At 38.6% G+C, this 21,451-nt stretch overlaps 1 protein-coding gene across 3 annotated transcripts in view; it reads right to left on the bottom strand.

Moving 5' to 3' along the window:
- Positions 1-368: 368 nt before the first annotated feature.
- The window catches only part of SLC38A6 (solute carrier family 38 member 6), a 38,221-nt gene continuing 17,138 nt past the window's right edge, over positions 369-21,451 (bottom strand). For 2 of the 3 annotated variants that reach the window (XM_085061116.1, XM_085061117.1), the window contains exons 6-16: positions 20,770-20,848; positions 16,279-16,361; positions 15,750-15,808; positions 11,420-11,485; positions 11,160-11,213; positions 9,509-9,588; positions 8,734-8,834; positions 6,585-6,709; positions 5,569-5,713; positions 5,353-5,447; positions 369-4,214 (exon numbers count right to left, since the gene is read on the bottom strand). In XM_085061116.1, coding sequence (XP_084917242.1) covers positions 4,134-4,214; positions 5,353-5,447; positions 5,569-5,713; positions 6,585-6,709; positions 8,734-8,834; positions 9,509-9,588; positions 11,160-11,213; positions 11,420-11,485; positions 15,750-15,808; positions 16,279-16,361; positions 20,770-20,848 — 968 coding nt within the window. In that variant the 3' untranslated portion in view covers positions 369-4,133. The remainder of the gene's footprint in view (positions 4,215-5,352; positions 5,448-5,568; positions 5,714-6,584; positions 6,710-8,733; positions 8,835-9,508; positions 9,589-11,159; positions 11,214-11,419; positions 11,486-15,749; positions 15,809-16,278; positions 16,362-20,769; positions 20,849-21,451) is intronic. The other variant, XM_085061118.1, reaches the window with a different exon arrangement.

Genomic DNA, 21,451 nt, shown 5'->3' with positions numbered 1-21,451 from the left:
TTTTTCACCCTGTTCTGCACTGCCAGGCCAGCTGGTCACCCTCTCCCCACATCCCAGAGGCAGTGCTGGCATGGAGCTGCACAGCCACAGCCTCTGAGATCACTTCTGCCGCCTCGTGTTTATGGGGGAACCACATCAGCACAGAAGAGGCAGGTCTGCCGTCCATGAACCAATCCCTGGGAGGACAATAACTGCAGTTCTCGTTGGACAATTCCTTTTTTGTGCCCTGGTGTTTTGGAGAGCACAGTCCAAAGGGTAAAATCCATCACTGGGAGCAGATTGCCGCAGGAGGGGCTGTTTGGAACATTTCAAGCTGGGTGCTGCAAAATACCACCTGCAGAACAGAGTGGGGATCACACACAACTGTGTAGACTGTAAACTGTTCTTTATTTTTGGCTGGTCATTTTTTGGAACATGCCCTGGCTGTTCCACAGTGAACCTGAGGCAAGAAGAACTCAAAACAGAAAATCTGTTGTACAACACACAGGTTTGACACGAGCTGGGCGATTTTTACATCCACATCATTACTGATTTCATTTGGGAATTCCACTTCCACATGAAATGTGGCTGCATGAACACTGCTGAAGCACACAAATATCAAGACCACCACCACAAACTGCAGAAATGACACAGCACTTTTATAATACTGAAAATTCTGTCCCACTGACAGGAAGAGTAAACATGTCCAAAGGTTTCTCCATACGCAGAGCAGCTACAATGAACAGTTTAAACACCAAGATGAACTGGAAAACACATTTTCAGTTTAAGTGTTAAATCTAACTAGAAAAGGAGTTCTACAACAATCCTAGCTTTGAGCACTGTTGTTTGGCAGTCTCCTTCCTGCCACGCTGGTTACAAAAAGTACTCTTCACACCCAGCTTACCACAGTCCAGCTGAAATTTGAGCAGCCTCCAAATGGACAAGGAATGGAAAGAGGAGAAAAAGAGAAAATAAATCAAAGGCAGCCAATTAATTTTCATCTCTTACATTGTTCTTCCCGCTCAACTGGGGAAAGGGAACCTTTCCAAGTGAGTTCAGAAATGCTGTGGGTCCCCTTCATCCATGCCTGTCAAGTCTTCAGAAAATAAAATGCTAATGACAGGCAATAAAGCAGAATCACTGAAATTTATAAATCTGGAAATTTGAAAGAGAAAATATCTGTATGCAAGAATAATGAAGAAAATATTTGTCAGCATTTGAGTGAATGGAGAGTTCCAGATGGAGGCCTTTTTTGCTCAAAAACCTCATCCAAGTGCATAATTCTAGGCAAACCCTTGAGGCACAATGCACAGAACAGCCACGGGAGATGAGAAGGATAAAAATAGTGTCCTTACTCTGGTTTTTCACAATGGACAACACTCATACCTTCTAAATTTGGCAACAGAAGCTCTTTTTCTGCCCCTCTCTCTCCCTCCCTCCATATTTTAAGTTATGAATTACAGAAAGTCAGAAGTAGCAGCATTTCTAATTCTTTTTCAGATGAAAGGTAACAGGCATTCTCTAACCCCCTGTGCTATCCTTTCTGCATCATAGCCAAAATGTAATAATAGAGCTCAGCAGAGCTGTGAATTGCTTCCATTCATCCTCATCAAGTATTAACTTCATACACTGGAATTCATCATTCCAAAGTCTACCTCTCAGGATAGTCAGCCAATAGCCAGGCTAGTTAGGATAATACCCAAGGATTAAAAACAATACTGAAGTGATTTCTGCAGCACTACAGGAATCCACTGTAAAATTAACACTGTGTTTCAGGTATTTGCTCAGTCACATTTTCAAGATGATACACACAGTTCAAACTGCCTGAGTGCAATAGAGCATTACAGTGCATGGCAAGACTCAGCTTTTTCAGGGAGAGGAGGGAAGAGCAAATGCTTATCAAAGCTTTGCCAACTTTCTGTCCCTTCACAGATAATCTGTGTATTCAGACTTAAGCATTATTGGTTAGAGTTTAAAATAAAGTGACTGCAGTGATGACCTACCAGCACTACTCAACAGTATGCTACAAGAGCAGATAACAAATGAGAAACAATTTCCATAAAATTTCTAATAAATATACCCTCTAGATTGTAGTGTCTGACAAAAATCCCTGAGTTAATTCTCATCAAGGTAAGGTCTCCTGCTTTCTAAAGTTTAGGTTCAGTCAGACAGAAAATCACTTCCTGATGTACAGCTGTCACTGCTTACTCAAGGTACACTTTTACAAGGTATATTTTTAGTTTTCTACAGTAGTGCCAGAGATTCCCTGAGCATCTGAATCCCTGCAGTGTAACAAAGGCCATGAGACACAGCTATCAGAGGGCTGCCACAGGCAGGAAGGCCTGGTTAGAAGGAGTTGAAGTTTAAATTGGAAGAATAAAGGGGAGTTCATTTTTTAGCCTGATAACATGTCACATCCCATGGTCACCTTGGTTTTCTGCTGATTAAACACAGTGACAGGAGCACTGGCAGTGCCACAGGGGGAGCTGGGAACTCCTGGCCAAGAGTGGATGTGCTGTTTCTGGTACTGCCAAGCTATCACATGGCTCATCTGGAGTCAGGAAACCTGTTAGAAACTTTTTTATAAAAATAACTGCAGTCTTTTCCAGGGATCTTTTTCTTTGAGATCCTACCAGAACTTCTGAGTTAGCTCCCTAGCCTCACCACATGTGTCTATTTCTACACTGAACTCCTAAGCAGAAGGATACTTCCAAGCAAAAAGCATTTCTGAAGCAGTACTAACCTGCACCACCTGGGTGCCTCCAGACCATCTATCAAAAATGAAAAGTGTCTTCTGGATCCTGAGAGAGCCAAGTGATCTGCTGGCATGAGAAATCCTAGTTTGTCAGCTCAGGAAGAGAGAAGGTGGTTCCAACTCTGCTATTTGCTGTTCCTCCCTATGAGACAGGAGAGGATCAAGCACATTCCATCAGGCTTCCTTAGGGCATGAAGTCTCTGAAGAGATAAGGCCACTTGAAGGCCATCAGATCCCACCTGATAGAAACAAATGCTAAAAACCTTACCATGGTATCAGCCACTGCTTTCAATCTACTAAAACGAGGAATTTTTCTTGTGGGTACCCAATACCATTTCCAACAAAGCCCAGTTGGTGTTGAAAATTGAATTCACATTCAGGCGGCTAAAAAAAATAGAATTATAAAAGACTACATGGAAGTTTATAGACATCTGAGGTAAAATTAGGGTTTCATAATAGTAAAATTTCCCTTTGTCTTCAACAGAGGCAGATTTTCATTTTGTAAGCCCAAATCTTCTCTTACTCACAACAGAACATAAAATATAGAAACACTTTAGTTCAAACCGGAAACACTTGTAAAAAGAGGAATAAGAAAGAAAAAAAGTCTTTCATGGGGAGGGATACTGAGGTACACTGAGTAGTATTCAAAAGCAGGTATTACGTGAAAAATGTCTATTATTAACTACAAAATGAAAATACAAAATTAAATGCTACTAAAGGCTATTGTGCTTGATAGGCAAAGAGTGCTAATTTAAAAATTACATCAGGATGATTCAAGTGTGCTGACACAGAAAAACTGTATTTTAAAAACCAATTAACAAATACTATCATGACATGCCCATTAAACTGAGCTAAGGCAGTTGGTTTCTGGATCCATTTTAGGATAAATTAGGGTAAACACTTGGAACCAACGAGTTCTTAATGTGAACTGGCTGAAATTTTGGAAATTATTCAAGCAATAGAAGTCTTTCAAGGATTAGGACAATGTGCAATATCCTAAGTGCATATATCACAATACACCCATAAGAACTGATGTCATGTCTATTCCCCTTGTTGTCTTGAAAGCATAAGATATGTCAGGTTTCCACTTTTGTTCACCATGTGCCCTAAACCATTTTTCCATTGCAGAAATTCTCAAGAGACCTTTTTACCTGTCATTATTACATCATCAAAACCTCATATTTTAGAATGGCAAAGACGAATTGTCCAATAACTGAAGAGAGTGACTCAAGGTTAAAGAAGGACCATCACTAATGGAGTGGAAAAGAGCATTACTTCTTCCACTGGCAGCTTTAGTCAGTGTTTCTTTAGGATGTCCAGCACTCACTGCACTAGTGTTGGCACCTCTCTGGCTCTTGCTGTCCTCCTGAAGTTCAGTTCAGACAGTGTCAGTTGGCTGTTACTGATCAACCCAATTGAAAAGTATTAGAACCAAACTGAGAAGGCCAACACAAATGCCAAAAATAACCAAGGCACATGCCTGTAAAGAAAGAAAAGCAAAAATTAATGTTTTGGTGAAGGAAGTATTTTACATGTCCAAGGCTTATGAATAATGATGACAAAAGTCCATAAGAACAGGTATAAATAATGTCTTTTAAAATAATCTGCAATGTTTCAAATTACTCAGTCTTCAAACACAAGGTATCTGCTTAGTGGGAAACTAAACTAAGCCTGGGATAGTTTCACTGGGAACTCTTGGAGCATTCTGATTTCCCTGCTCACACTGTCCAGCTGCACAAAAAATAATTTGCCCTTTACAACTCTAAACAAATCAAGAAACTGAATTTGTATTTTATTCAAAATGCAATTAAAATTACAATGGAATTTTTACATTTTTGAATAGCCAGATGACAATAAAACCACAGTTCAAGAGACAGCAGCTTGCTGATTTATAACAAGGCCCCAAACCTGCTGGAACTAATCATGACTTTAAATGGTCAGAGGGCATCATTATTAGATTTTCTTTCGGATTCCCTGTTTTGTCAATAGGAGAGCAGCCCCAGGAATCATAAGAATGGCAGAAAGACTATCTATAAACAGTTTGTCAGCATTTGGCCACTGCCACAAAGTTGCTCTGCTGAGCAGTGGTTAAAATGAAGTTGCAGTGCAAAAAGCAGGCTCCTGCACAAATTTCAACCAGAACTTAACCTACTCCACCAAAAGAGAAACCACAAAGAGGAGGGGAAAAAAAAAGAACCAAAAAGAAGACGACTTTTGAGAAGGCTTGCCCTGAAAACAAGCACAAAAACTGTTTCACTTAAATGCAGTTTAGCTTTGTGCCAGTTTCCCAGACACCATCAGAGTAACATGTAAAAACTGAGAAGAAACTGGATTAAAAGTCAACATCTGAAAACTGTAGGGGAAAGCACACATTCAGATCAGTGGTCCAGCTCATGGACACACTGCTTGCACTGCTTGCCAAAAACCTCTGGTGAAGAAGGAGTTTCAGAAAGACCAGAGCTACCATGAAGGATAAAAGAAAATGCTCAGACATTTTGTGAGCTGCAATGAAAACAAGAGCTTTGCCCCTCAGATTGTGTGCTCCACTGTGTATTATAATGCATTTTAAATGAGCCTGTTTAAATATTATTAGTGCACATGAAAAAAAGAAAACATACCCCAAGTTTCTGTGGTGATATAAAGTCCTCTCTGTTAAGTTTAAGATAAAATAGCCCAGGATAAACAAAAAGCAAACATGTTGATGTGGTCGAACCTTTAAAAAAACAGAAAGTAAGATTTTGTTTAGAGAAGACTGAAGTACATTATAGAATCACATCCTGAATTTCTTGAAGTTAAAATAAAACCCAAGAAAACCAACCACCACAAGAACTTACCAACTACTCCAAATACATTTTTAATGTCTGGCACATACATTGCAAACAGAACAACAACTGTATTCAGTGTTAAGGTGACAAGGATATGGCAAATCCACGACACAGGAAGATGAGAGAAAAATACCATCAACACAGCTTTCCTTGCCTACACAATACAAAGACAAACATTGTGTGGGTAAATACATACATACACATATTTTTTGATCTTATCTCAATTTCATAACCTTAAGAATTACATCATTCCAGATGTGAGAAATCGTTTTAAAAATCGAAGTGCCAAAAGCTTAGCAACAGTTTAATGCTTTGTCTCTCTGTAGTGTAGAATGTAATTTATTACTTTTTTAAAGCAAGATTTATCACATGGCCATTAGTCTTAAGAAATTTCTGGCCCCACCCTTTTTTGGAGAGACAAAAGAAGGCCTGGGGGATAGTGCTTTGTGTCTTTCAACATGCTTGGTAGCAAATGTCAGCATGTTGCCAACTGATACATAATCTATACAGTGCTTCCATACACAGAGTTTTGCCTGCACAGTTTTTTTTTGGTCCTAACTGAATAAATTTTCAGTTCTACCACAGTATTGATAAGCTAAAGTAGGGGGTTTTTTTGGTGAAATAGGTCTATATGTGTTTTTCATTTACAATTAAATTGAGTTTCAAGTATAAGTGTGTTTGTGTGTGGGTGCGTGCATGTAGAAAGGAAAAACCAAGTCAGCAAAACTCAATTTAAGAGAAAAAAAAATCAAACTAAATAAACTTTAGAAGTTCTGAATTCTCTAAATTAAAAACAATGCTGTGGGCTAGTTTTAATCTGAAATCTGTCTCTAGAGCACAAATTAGCTTAGTGGTTAGTTGTTATTTTGGAGCTTTCATGGAACATATGCAAATATGTGGTCTTTGATCAATCACTTGACAAGTGAATAAGATACACAAGACTAGATGTGACTCAAGTATTGCAGTCTGCAAAGCATTAGTGTCCAGTGCTCCCTGCCAGCTCCAGAGCACTCAGGGATACTCACTGGGAAATGGATCAGAGGGACTGTCAGGAGCACAGCAAACAGAATGGCTGCTCTCACAGTCATGATGATGGTATCATGGGGGAGGTACCTGGAGTAACCCTGCAGCAATTCAGAGTCCACTTTGTCTGAAAACAACACAAATTAATTGCTCTGTTAATCACTGGAGAGCTAAGGTAATTAGCAAGGCATATTAAGGTGACATTCAAATGGATCCATCTTGGGGATGCAGATACACTCTGGCATTGCTGATACACTAGGATGCAAAATCTTCAGAAAAATGAAAAAACTTCAGGAGGCAAATCCAGGCAGAGCCTCTGCTGAAGCCAGAGATGCCTGAAGAGAAGATACAAATATGAAGGAGACAGCATAAAAAAGAAAGATGAGAAAATTTAACAGAAAAGGCAGAGCACTGAGAATAGTCTGCTACCCTGATTTTTTTTTTTTTTTAATACCTTAACTCTGTTTTTTTGGACTTCACACAATGGACCAAAATTTTCTAAGTCCAGCCACCCTGTGAAGTTTCAAATTCACAGAAAACAGAAGAAACCATCTGAGCCACAGAGAGATGAAACATGCCTCCTTTCAAAGAGGGATCTCTTCTTTTGTTTTCAATTTAAACTAAAATGTTTTACATTTTCTCAGACTGGAGTTTTAGGAACAGGGAACAGACTTTCTCTGTTTAAAGAAGTAAGTTAATTAAACAAGACAACCAAAATGTGAAAAGGAGAAGAAGCTTGCAAGGGGAAAAAAACCAAACCAAATAAACAAAATAAGTCTCTTACAGACATCCGCTGTTCATTCCAGCATTTCAGGCTCCTGAGTCTTAAAGTTACTAAAAAAAAAATCAAGTCTGCAGAAAACCAAAAGCATACCCAGTGAAACAGACTGAAAGGCTATGGTCATGACAGGATCTTGTCCCACAGAAATCATGGCAGTAAAGGTAACAGGAACTGGGGTGGCTTCCAGGACTATTCTTTTTTTCCTCTTTTTTTTTTTTTCCTTCTTACTGAGATTTTATCTGGAGATAGATGGTTATCCTGCACTGTCTGCTGAACTTCTCAGAGTTGCACTTAAATTTGTATTTTCCAACAAACCTCATGGAGACAGTCAGGAAACAGCAATAGTGGCCAATATGCTATTAGGGCCTTCAAGACTCCCCATACAATTTTTCTAAGGTTTCTGAATATCTAGGGAGTATTTTCAGACATATGCTCACACTTGGGGGCAGAAGATACAAAATTCTCTAAAAATCTGGAATTATTAGATGCTGAAAGTCAATATTCTTGGTCCTTTGTCAGACACCATTTCATCCCCACAATTAAGAATTACAAAACACTCTGGAAGGAGAGGAAATCCTAATCAGAACTTTCATCTTACTGCCTTACAGTCTCCTGTAAGAATTTTTATTCATTCCAATCAATCAAGATTAGCATGTGATCATCTCATAAAGAGTTTGTAGAAGACATTAAAAGGATCCTCATAGATGACTGTGATGCATTTATGTGACTGCACTGGTATGAAATCACTCCAGAATCAGCAAATAGAGGCAATTCAATCAGATCAGGTGTGTTATCATTGCTGTATGAAAAAGACATTCACCTACTTCTGCCAGGGTTGGGATGGACCTTTAAAAAAGGCCACTGTGTAGATAAGGGGTCTGAAATCTTTCTGTGCACTTGGGAAGAACAAGAGTGCCTGACAGGATAAGTCATCTATGTTTAAACTCTATTAAAAATACTGTACCCAGAAGTATTTAGAAGTCCAAATGTAGAGTAATTAAATTGGTCCTGAAGCAGAGTGTCACCTAACCTCTCCAGCAAATGAAAGATGCCTGTAGAATTTGGTGGTGCAAGTGTGATACCCCACCCACTCTTCTGATTGGTAATAAAAAGGTACATTTACTTCATCAAGCACTATGCCAACAACATTTCTAAGAAATGTGCACTTCTTGGTTCAGTTCATGTATCAAACAGACACATTTCTGGCTCAGGAACTGCAGGCAAGACCAGAAGCATGTGCTTGGAAAGCCCAGCTCAAAGCTTTAGAATTTTTAAAATCTGAGGGTTGAAGTGTACCAATGCCTGAAGCATTCCAGGCAGAAGACATTTATAATTTATCATTAACCTTTGCTCTTGAAGCATACACTTACCATAAAATGTCAGGTACCCAAAGAGAGCAGACATAAAGTAAATTAGGAAACTCAGACCAATTCCTGTGACAGTTACCATCTGCATTCTCCTTTTGGATGGACTAAAATGGAAAAAAAAAATGAAATTAGTGTTGCTTCATCAGTATTGAGGATGCTTAAATACAGCACAATCCATATAGTACCTTGCCTTTCATCAGGAAGTATTGGACAAATTTAAGTCCACTGAGTATTTGCTGAGGTCTGTGTTGTCCCTAGTATTTAGTGGGTTTAAAAGTATTTTTCATGTGGCAATTAAAAGGGCATTTTTCAAGCAGATGACTAATATTATCCCCATCTAGTAAGGAATTTAGACATCTCAGTGTCTCTTTTAAATGAAAATTGGGATTTACACAGGTTGGTATCTATTCAAAGCCAGGAAAAAAATCTCTGTGAAAACCCCTCACTGGATCAGATATGGCCAAATGCAGATTCAGTTACAGCCATAAAAATTAACTATTAAAGTACCTTAGCAAATGACCTTTTTTTTTCTCCTGACTGTCCAGGGCAGAACAATATGCTGACATTAATAATGGAACAATATTTGCTACTTTTTTCTCCTCTAAGAGAGAAAAAGCCAGTACAGACTAAAACTGTACATTTCCCAAAACCACAAAAGCTCCTTAGTTTGCAGTGTTTGATGGCACTGACTTAAAAGTTACTTGGGATGAATTTAGGGAAAATATTACAAAAAAAGTTATAATTGTATTTTAATATTACATGTGCTCTCATACATTACCTTTGCAGCTCACAATAGATTGGCAAGACTGATGTATGGCAAAGAAAAGAGAAGGCCATAGTTGGTATTGCATAAGCACTCTAAAATAGAAAGAAAACATCTTGTAAGTTGTTTGCTATTAATGTTGGTTGGAAAAATATCTGGATGAACTCAGAATTCAGTTCAAGTTTTGGAAGTCAGTGGAAATATTTCCAGATTAACGCTTTGAGATAAATCTTCACAACACAAAAACAATGTCTCTAAGTCAGTCCACAAAAATTCACTCTTTTCAAGTCATGTAAATTCAAGTGGTCATAGCTCAGTTTCATCATCAGGAGAAGTCATGATGCCTATAAGCCAAAAACTGGAAGATTCTTTTTTTTGACTATACTGAAGCCAAGTACTTATGTAGAAAGAGCAGGGTGTGTCCCAGAGTCAGTGCATCATTTATGAAATTCTCTAAGAAGTTTTCCAAATTCTATTCCCCATGGCTACCTGTCAAATTACTGATTCCTTCCCCCTGACCTCACTGTTTTCTTAAGACTCCTTCAGAAAAATTTGAATACAACAGAAAATATAACACTAAATATTAACAGGAAATATAACATGCTTTGGCATCTGAAGTTTTAAGACAGTTATGTAATTAAAGATGCAACCACACTATTAGTGGTGTATTATTCCAAAAAGTTGTAATAAAAGAGATGAATCATCTAATATAGCTTACTGCAATTGCCAAGCAGAATAAGCTGAACTATAACAAACACTTATGTGCTGAAATAATCAGGCCTGTACTGGCAAAGATATGCCTCTTTCTATTGATAAAATTAATTATAAAAAAAGAAGTAGAGGTGAATCACAGGATTCTTCAAAGCACAAAAGGCTAGGATCTCACCATAGATGTTTCTGGTCAAAGCACCATGTGTTCTTTGATCTACAGATAACATTTGTCAGATGTTTGCACTGCCCAAGCTTTTTTTTTTTTTTCGTTTTCCCTTCCCCTTCCCTTTTTCTTGGGAGGGTAAGGGTGGACTTTGTTGTTTCAGAGAAATCAACTACATTCCTCCTAAATCCTACTACAGAGCTATCCCAGATTTAACCTTACCTTCTTCCCTTCCTCTTCACCCCACAGAGACCAGGGTCCTACATGATATTTCCTCTCCTGCAAGCCCTGATGGGTGGTGACATGATTTAAATGTCACATTAATTAACAAATACCAGAGCTGGCACCCAGTGAGAAGCACAAGATTGCATTAGGCCTGAAGAATTAGCTTCAGGTAAGGAAAAGCTAAGGTTAGGTCTAGGTAGTGTCAAGAATCCTGTTCTACCCTGCCAGGAGCTAAGAGCACACAGCCAAGTAGCACCAACTTCCAGCTGAGGGCATTTTTAGCTGGCCTGATCTGATTGCATGATGAGGCTAACCACTGCTTCATCTGTTACACTTTCTTCTTTAGTCACATTTCCAAAATATTTTCATAAATGCTAACTTGGACAGTCAGCCTTCATATTAAAAAAGAAATGAGGCTGGGTAACACTTGGCAGTAGGTACAGAAAATATTTCAGCAGCCCATAACGAGTTTTACACAAGGACAGCTTACCCTGGGTAAGGTTTAAACCCCAATTTTTTAAAAACCACCACCCCCCTTTAAGTTTGTGTATTGTTAATAGAGATTACCTCTTTTGAAAGATGAAAGAGCTTTGCTTTACAATCCCCAGTAGAATTTGAAACCTGTAAAACATAAATGCAAAAAAAAAAAAAAAAAAAAAAAAAAAAATGAAAGAATAAGCCCAAACCACAGACATGAAACTTTTCAGTTTCTGGGATGATTAATAAAAGAAGGAATTTAAATTGCAAGCCATTCTCAAAGTGTTAATGTAAAAAAAGCAATACAGTTTACTAGTAAAATTAGAACTTCAAACCAGCATGCACTTTACCTGTAAAGTCTCTATGGCACTACTCAGAGGTAGAGGACAAGGGATCGACCATTTTTTAATCATAACCTGCAAAGACACCATATTTCATGTATGAATGATATCCTAAAAATCAGTTTTCAATTTAGATACACATAGCTAAAGCATCAGCCTGCTGGAACACACAGCAGGGAGCTACACCCCCAGTAAATTACCAGGCCTGCCTGGCAGACAGGCCACCAGAAGGAGACTTGACAAGAAAAGCTTGTCAGTGCCATTCCACCCAGCTGCTCACCCTGCACAGCTGGCAGCCTTATGGTGCAGGGATCTGGAGGTGGGGCACTGCAATGGGCTGTGACAGGAGCTGAAATACAAGCAGCACTCCCCAGTCACTCTCCCTGGGCTCCACACCAAGGGCCTCCCGTCCGGAATTGCCGCGGCGTTAGCGATCCCAGGCTCGCGCCCGGAGCACACAAACCCTTAACAGAGATAGAGCAGAGCCTAGGGCTAATCTTAAAAGGCAGAAACATATGGTTTGGACTAGAAAGCAAAGGAAAAACAATAAATGCAATTATTGTCCCAGAATGTCATTGGGCCTTCAGCTACACCCTGCTGGTTTAGGGACTGCCAAGTAACAGGGCTGAAAATCAAAGGGAAATTAAAATAAGAAATGTTACCTCCTTTTTCAGGAGCCCAGTTTAAAATGATAGTCGCATTGCTCTCCTCACCCTAATTAATTTCCTATTGTAGTTGCCTGGCTTTAGAGGTTATAATTCTTTTGAAGCCTAGAGCAAATAATTAAAAACTTAATGAAAGACTCAGATTCATGAGAAAAATAACATAGAAGGGAGCTCTTCTCCTGGCTCAGAGAACTGTGTTTTGCTTGCTGCCAAGTGGTGTTTCCCAGAGGATTACATGGTCCCTCTTGTCACCAGTGCCAGGAGAGGCAAACAAATGTTACCTCTGGCCAAAATGTGGGGGAAGAAAACTGTGGGTACACAGCAGGCTGAGTGCATTGTGGCAGTAACACGTTTTAGACTGCACAACAACTCAAGGTATGGAACTGGGTGGTAGCCTGCAAACACCACTAAAATATAATTTAGGCCTGTGTTGTATTTAAAGGCACCCAGACAGGAGAAGACTTTGAAGGTTCCAAAGTAGTCAGCTTTGTGGGAACTCCCCAACTCCAGTCTAAAGCTGGAACAGGATCCCTGGGCACTGCAAAGGGACATGGAGCTGAAGGGCAAGGTTTGGGGAAAGTAAAATGTGCCTGGCAGTGGTGAGGGAAGGTTTCCTGCAAGCTAAAGAGCAAAGATATATATGAACATTGCAGAGGGAGGACCAGACAAACCCAACCTAAAAGGCTGGAGAACATTTTTTCTAAAATAAATGTAATACAGATTCAGAACAGACTGAAATGGAAATAAAAGAAGACAAAATAAAATGCACTAGGTGCATTTAAAAATCTGTATTTATATTTGTCCACCTGCTTAATTATTCAAATGTGTTTGGGTTTCCAATTGTAGTCTAATGAGGTTCCCCAAAGGGAAAGGATTTTTAAGCTGGCAGCACAGCCCAGTTAGCTGAGCAGTCATGCAGGCACCACAACTTTCTTCTGGAACTTTTAGCCTATTTTCATATAAACATTCTTTTGAGTATAACAAACATTTGGTTTGAAGTGAAAAAAAACCTTAAAAATAAAAAGAGATTCTAGTGGAAAAAGGGGTATTTTAAGCACACACCAAAAACATTGCTAAGGAATAAAGTTAGAGGCTCAAAGTGTTCTAATATTCTTAGTGATTTTTTTGTACCCTGCAGAGGGGAAACAGGAATCCCTTTATTCCAGCAGTACTGACAGCACTCAGCTAAAGGGCTGTTTGTGCATAACATTCATTACATATGGCAAGTTCCCAATCTGCAACATGTTTTGTTCTAGGAACATAAACAAGAGATTTAGAAAAACACCATCAGCAATCATTAACACCTTTGCTGAACAAGCTACCAACAATGCTGTCTCCACACACAAAAAAAAAATTAAAAATCTGTCTTTACGCTTCACCAATATTCAATACAGCAAGAGGGGTGGCAATAACAAAAAAGTCTAACAATCACTACTTCTTCTCCCTGAGGATTCAAGTCAGGGAACTATTCAACGATCAGAAACAAAAGTGCTCAGGGACCTCACAGAATCTGGCTTTGAATTAATAGTTTTTAATTCTTTTAATTAATACTTGTTCTTCTCCTAGATCAGCTCATCTCAGTGTTTGCAATATTTCTGCAAGTGAAGACTAGAACCAGTACATTGGCTTTTAGGAAGACACATCAAGGCACAGAGAGGACATTTGTGACCTGCCCAGGCCCCAGAGCAAAGCCCAGAACAAAGAAGTCTCCAGCCCTTTGCTCAGTGCACTCCCTGACCAGACTGACCAAGAAGTCTCTTTTCTGCAGGCTGCAGTAAAATTGTGGCTTGCTGGCAAAAAGCTGAACAGATGGTGTGCACTTGAAAAGGCACAGAATTACTGTATATGCAAAATATAATTCTATCACTTCCATATGACTAACACAGTTCTCTTCTGGAACAAATTAAAACATATCTGCCACACAGAAATTAACAGTGTGCAAACTAAAACACCATTTCAACAGCACATATCACCCACTTCAAAGCAATTAGATATGAAAACTAAACCACATTTAATGCCTTTGACTTTCAGGGCCTGAACAAGTCAGAGGGAATATTCTGTCAAGAGTATTGGTTTTCTGGAAATACCCGTAACGGCTTTTAAAAATTTTGACCTCAGTTAGATTTACTGTGGCTGCTGTTTTGCCATTTAACAAGAAAGAGTAAGCACACAAATTTAACCATTTCATAAAAAATCCAGCAGTCTGCACTCCTTCATTAGCACTTTCTACTCACTTTTTTGATAGAGAATCGAACCTAAAATCTAGTTAAATCGTCCCAGCTTGGCATGGCTGCACACAAGTCTTGCTTATACATTTGCTTTTTCAGGGACTAAAGTTGTTTTCAAATGCATCCACCCATTACAAGAGCTTTCCTCAGAGATCCATACGCATTCCGTTGGAAATCCAGGAGCTGAACTGGTTTTAAAACCCTTGCAACTTGCTTCAGCCAAAGGCCTATGTCAGCATTATAGTTAGTGCTTTTTCTTACCTTTTTTTTTCCAATTTTTTTTTTCTTTTAAAGATAAATTTTAGGAGAGAGGTCAAAAGTTAAGGTAATTTATAAATATTACAAATGAATTTCCATTAACTCTGGAGAGGCTGTGGCTGCTTCTCGATGTTCAGCTTAAGTAGAAAACTTCCCAAGGTCCTACAAACACTGCAACTCTCCAGGGATACCCTAGGGAGATGTTTTGACAGCTTTGAAGTTTGGTTTTATCACATGGTTTAGCTCCTAATGGATTGCCTTGGTCTCTTGGATGGCATGTTTGTTCAACTTGCCTTCAACTCTGTTTATCCCTTTGTAAAATAGGTATTAAATGCAAGTCAATGCAAGCCAGAATGACAGGGCAGAGGGGGAACATTTTTGCCAGGCTCCCAAATAAGATTCAAATAGATGACAGAGTGAGAGTTGCTCAGTTGTACCACATATTACACATGTGCATTAACATACTTTTTCCCTGCAGAAAGAAAAAAGTGCAACTTAAAGGCACATTTTCCCTCTCAGATCTGCCTAGCAGGTCTCACTTTTGATATTTGGAAACATCTACCTCACAGGGGCCTTGAGAGGGTGAACATCAGGGTCAAAAACCCCCATATGGCTCAGAGAAAAGAACTTTTCCTTTCAGCTGGAAAGGAGAATAAGGTCATTGACGTATTAATGAATCTTGTAAACTGCCTTAATGAAGTTCTAGTTTTCTTTGCCTTTTTCTGAACTCTGTCACTCCATTATACATGTAAATTTAATTTATTTGGAGTATATTAAATTCTCTTCTGCACTGGTTGCAGTAAGTAATAGAAGTTAAGAAAACAGAATTCCATTCCTCTGCTAGTAGGGAAACAAAAATATATGTGCCAGCTCCCTTTGCTGCACCATCAGCAGAAAAAAAAAAAAAGAAAAAGAAAAAAAAAGAATTGTTATATTTACCAGCCCAAAATGTAATTATTTTAAATCTTTTCACATACTTGGAAGTTCATACACATTTCCAAACCTCAGAAAAACAAATGTAATCTGTCCAAGCAAGCACATACTGAACTTAAGGAAAACGCTAAATTTCACATAAAAATTTAAGGGGGGGGGGAGGGGAAGACAATTAATTTCAATACAGGCTTATGAAAACATTCAAACAATAAGGGGGAAAAAAAAAGATAAGCTGTGCAGAGATTTTTAACTTACCACAAGAGTAAAGTACACCGTAAAGAAAAATGATAAACTACTTGTGTAGCCAAGAAAGCCTGTAAAATAACAGTAAAAATAAAAGAGAATTTATAAGGAAAGTGATCCTAATGTACAGCTAAAGCTTTACATTTTAGGCATGTTTTCTATTACAGTGCTTGGTATCTGGGGCTTAGGACTCAGAATAACAACATTCCAACTGCCTGTCACAGATCATTTATGTAGTTTTGTAGGGCAGAATTAGAACTGGCTTACCACTAATGGCATGCTGTAAGTAAATGCAGCTCTTTAATGTTCTGCTGTAAAGATTTTATTTTAGTATTGCAGACAAAATACTACTGCAACCCAAGTAATAGGTTAACTAGGCAGGGCTGGAAGGCAGAACACACTACAACAACTTAAGTAATAACCACCACCAGCAGCCCCCTGCTAGTTTAAATAAATAAATAACCCATTAAGGTTTTAAAGTCTTCAACTGTAATTGCTACTAAAGTAGAATAATATTCGCTGCTCTCCTTTAATTACTCACCAATTTTAGGAAGAAGGGCAAGAGGAAAAACAATGCAGACTGAAGTGAGCAGCAGCAGCAGTCTCCCATCGAGGTACCAAGACCTGTTGGAAAAGGTATTTAGGACTGATACAAAGCTCAGGAGTCCTAAAATTATGTTTAATTTAGAACAGTGATCTTAGACAAAGCAACCACTAGGACAAGAAAAATAATAATTTCCTGTCTCACATGCTATTTACATGAATTTGTACTCCTAGTTTCTATACTATGATATAAAACAGAACTCCCAGATAATGAGGGAGGAGAGTATCATTCTGTAAGAAACCAGCATTGCAGCAATGTTCCACAGGCAAATGTCTGCATGGATCAGGGGTCTGATGTGTGCCAATTTATTTCTCAGCAGCACAATATGCAAATCCCTGCCTTGATTCACAGCAATGATCAGAGGGAAGGGTATTTCATATTCTACAGATTTCCAACAGAAGTACTTATATAGAACACTGTGTATCTAAAGCTGGATTACAATGAGTTGTGTATTTACACACCTGAAGAAAAGGCAACATCAATTCCCACTCACTGCTGAGATTCCCTTCTTTGCATACATCCATGAAAGAAGTAAAGGGCAGAAGGCATGGAAATTATGCTGATGAAATCTGGTAGAATGTTTATACATAAACCCACACATATTAAAAAAGCATTGTAGAGGCATGTGAAGTCCTCACACATTTAAAATCTATTTGAAGTATCAAAATCCCATCTCTGAACTGAGGAAAGCACAGATGGATAAGTTGTTAAGTAACAGAAACATCTTGAGGGTGGCTGCCCCGACTTGGCAATAACCATATCCTGTACTGATAAACATCTTGCACATCAACCTCCGACTTTACCACCTATAAACACCTTGACTTTTGACCTTCCAGTTTATTTAGTCCAGGATATGGTTAGCACCTAATAAACAGGCAGCACCTCAAGTTATCATAAGGAAAGTACTGTAACACCCGTGTTAAAGAAGAATTGCCATACAGGTATATTCACTACTGTTACACAACATTGACAGCCTCTTGTGGCATTTGCTTGAAAAAACAATGTGATGTAAGAGAACAGAGGTTGAGGGCATCTTCACTGTATCAAACCCAAAGTAACCATTAAGTGACAACAACATTACAAACAAGTCAAAATACATCATTCTTCAAAAAGTGTATTATTAGTCTAGCTTTGTTACTGCTACAGTGAAGAAGCAACTTTGCCAGGATCAGCTTCTTGCTGCAGCATTCACTCTTTATGTTGTTATCATTTAACATTCTTATATTTTTAAACTTTTTCTGTTTTCCAGTCTGGTGGATGTTCAGATTAGGAGGAACAGCATCATGGCACAAGGCAAAAGGATAATGCACTGTGTGTAGATGTGGGACCTCTGTTTAAATGTGCAGCAAAACCACAGCTGCCACCAAGGTTCACAAGCTCAGCAGAACAGACAGAAAATTATTTTGATTATTTTATGGTAAATGAAGAAACATGTGTGGGTGAGGGGGGAACAGAGAGGGAAACAGAAGTGTGCAAATGGAGGAGAAATAGTAATTTTGTTCACTGCTTCATTTTGGAATACCAACTCTTATATTTAAAAAGACCTCCGAAAAACTGCATAGTGGAGTATTTACTGGCTATCAAAAAATGTGTCCATTTGCTCCTCAAAGTACTGTTGTAAAAATACACTTATTTTCCAAAGGCAGAATGTTTTGATAGTGCCTTTAAAATCGATCTGATCTGTAAATTTAATCCTGCATGATAAAAGCATTCAAAGTACGAAATACAGAATATAAATCCTTGACTCTGCTGAAAAAGCTTTGGCATGCAGATGTTTCTGCTCCCTCCCCCGTATTTTAACTAAAAGCAGACATTTATAAATTGCTTTAATTTCATTCCTGAATTCAACAGAACAAGATATTCATATGTTCTAAATTAGGATCTTACTCTCAGTCCATATCAATTATACAACACACAAGCAAGACAACTTAATTGCATCAATCACATCCTCTGACAGGGTCATTAAATGTTAACAGAGGGCTCACAAATTACAACTTTTTAACGCAATCCTCATTTGAAACTATGTTCATGTCATCAAAACTATGTGGAATTCTTGTTATGCAGACAGAAACATCTCCACTCAGTATTAATAAGTGTTCATACAGTATGGTTTTGTTTTTTAAAAAGACATGAGGATGTGTTAGACTGGCTCTGAGCCTTTCAAACACACGCACACCTGCTAACCTTTATCTATAAAAATAATTTAATGCACAAAACATTCTTTAAATGTACAGCTCAGGAGGGTTTATGCATATAAAATACTTTCACAGATAGTTTAACTGACACTTTTGATACATCCTAACTACAGTTAAGATAAATTCTGCACCAAATGAAAGCGTATCAGATCCTATAATGACTTAACAAAAACAGAACAGTTGTGCAAACACATCTGGAAACAAGTGGTCCAGGTAAAGAAGTTGAATCAAACTATTCAATATTTATGCCCTTTGCATAAATAAGTTGCTGTTTAGGCTTGGTATTTGATTACCTATTTTTGTTGAACAATTTCCTGCAATTTAAAATGTCTACTAGCAAAAATGTACACTTAACATCTGCAAAAAAATACACAGAAACAAGAGATTATGATCTTCCATGGCCATTAATATGGCAAAAGAAATTAAATATCGATGTGGGCATGCATGTGTGCCTGCTCCTGGAATACTGCTTGACCAATGCACCTGAACAATTTGCTTGGACAAATTCTAGAGGAGGAACATTGTGTTAAATAAACATTGATTGATGCAAGAACTCCAGTTAACAAAGGCAGAAACTGGATGAGACCAGGCTGCCAATCATCTTACCACTGGAGCTGTGGTTAGGATTCCTACGGACAACCTCAGCTCTTTCTAAATGCAAAGTTGAACTTCATTCCCATCTCAAACTGTAATTTCAGCTAAGGAAGAAGCGTGGGTGCTGGCAGAGCTGACAGATCACTGAGGATTACAACAGCTCAGGTGATACGTAATAAAAAAAGTTCAACACTGTAACCTGTCTGTTCACAATGAGGAGATCTAAGGTAGGACCTGGACAGACAAAGCTGTTGAGAGCATTATCCCACAGGCACTTTAATGAAGAAGCTTTCCACAGTGCTTTTTTCAGACTGAACAACCCTTTGAGCAGCACGTGGGACCTCCAGGTTCTGCCTACAAGGAGTTTTCTTAAGCCCTTTGTTTCAAAGTGTATCTTTCCTGAAAGAATAGTCACTTAGCAAAAACGGAGCTGACGTAAGATTAAAACCAGTAGTAAGAGATGTTAGGTGCTAAATTTGGGGCTGGACAGATTGGAATACATGCAGCAGGTACAGCAGCAGCTCAACAGCATGGTGGGGTTGAAGTATGAGCTTGAAGGAGAAGGTTACAGCACCCAAATGAAAAGCTGATGACTACCACAGCTGGAAGAGATACATTAGCAGACTAAAAATAACAGTTATACATAAAATGCAATGGTTTAGAAAAATGGAGAAAACTGACAAAAAACTTACTAAAACTGTGAGGAGGGCAGAAAGACAGAAAGCAAGATTACAACTACCATTCATTTCTCAAACTCATTATAAAATCTAAAAGTTGTTATCGACAAAGGAGCAAATGAACTGAAGTACCTTTTAACAAACTGATTTCACACTTAAAATTCACCCACAACACTCAGGAATAATACAAGCATCACACAGCCTTGAGAAAATTTCACCACACTTCAATCCAGAGAAAGTTTTGAGCTCAAAACATCTGAAAATAGCAGTCTGGAAAAACAGCCGCAACGCAATCCAAGATACACTGTTGTGAGTGACAGCAGCACTGGGACAACTCAAACAAGATATTTCAGTGCTGAAGCTGCAGTGTTTGCCTTAGCAGAGGCACAGATTTCTTGATAGAAATGTGAGGGAGGGACACACTCCTTACAAAAAGCTTTACAGCTCCACTGCAAAAAATAATTTCTTTACTTGGAGTCAAGTTAAAGAATTATAAACCAAATCTGGAAGCCTGGCATTTTTCCCAAGACAAGTCCAATTACTAGTGCAAGACAACAAAATATTTCAATATAAATGTCTGCCGTTTTTTGTACTGTGATTTTGAAGTATGTGAAGGGATAACATGACAGCAGTGGAAATGATTTTTCTCTTCTCCCTACAGTATTCTTCCTGTTTCCCCCTTTAAAATTTTACAGAAGGGAGATTCCTGTAGATGGAGTTTTGCCACTGACTTTAAGGTCGTCAGATGGGAAATCGCCATGAGGAAAGAATCACGCTCGGCGTGTGTGTGCTGCAGAAGACTTGCACTTGCCAAATACATTTCATATTCCAACAACTCATGTAAATGACTATTTATTTTCACATGTGAGATCAGAGATGTGTCAGTACCCATGTCCTTCAGCAGTCCTGGAACCCTCTTTTCTTCAAGACAAATACAGAACGCACAAAGCATTTTTCCTTACCCGCTCTCGGCTCCACTCAAAAGCCCCGCAACAGCCCCAGGAAGTTCAGACTTCACAATTAACAGATAAGATGACATGGCTGCAAACAGAAGCAGGACAGATTTAGCAGAGGAATAGCAGCATCTCAGCCAGCATGGCTGGACCTGCATGGTTACGCCTGGAACATCTCAGCTCCGCGTGAGACACAGCGGCACCAGAACCAGAATTTATTTTCTCATATACTTCCTTTAAAAATAGCTGCAAGTATTGCACTGATGTCAGCTAATGCCTCCAAAGAGACTTACAATGTGAGTCTTGAAACAAGGAAAACATAATCCAAAGGACTAAAAGGCAAAACAATATAATATATAGGCCTGACCTTCTACCTGAGAATACAGACCTACAGGCTAGAAACAGACTACAAGGCTGCAGCACTCCTCCTTCCTCTTTATGAGACATTATTCATGATGAGAGTAAATAATATATGTTTCTATCAATACAATAGGGTTTTTTAAAGACTCCATTTTTATAGTTGTTCAACTGCTGTTGTACTAAATAAATTTAAACACAAGAATGGGGCTTGAAAGGGTTTTTAATATACTGCAAGGTTTGGTCCTCAGAGCTAAGAGTGACAGATCCCTGCTTCTCATGATAAATCCATCATCAAGAAGATCCCAACAATAACAATAAAGTACAGGAACTG

This window comes from Lichenostomus cassidix, chromosome 5, assembly GCF_008360975.1.
Source record: "Lichenostomus cassidix isolate B80296 chromosome 5, HeHo_3.0, whole genome shotgun sequence".
Lineage (NCBI taxonomy): Eukaryota > Metazoa > Chordata > Aves > Passeriformes > Meliphagidae > Lichenostomus > Lichenostomus cassidix.
Note: the sequence above shows the minus strand (reverse complement) of the source record. Positions and strands in the feature narration are given on the sequence as shown.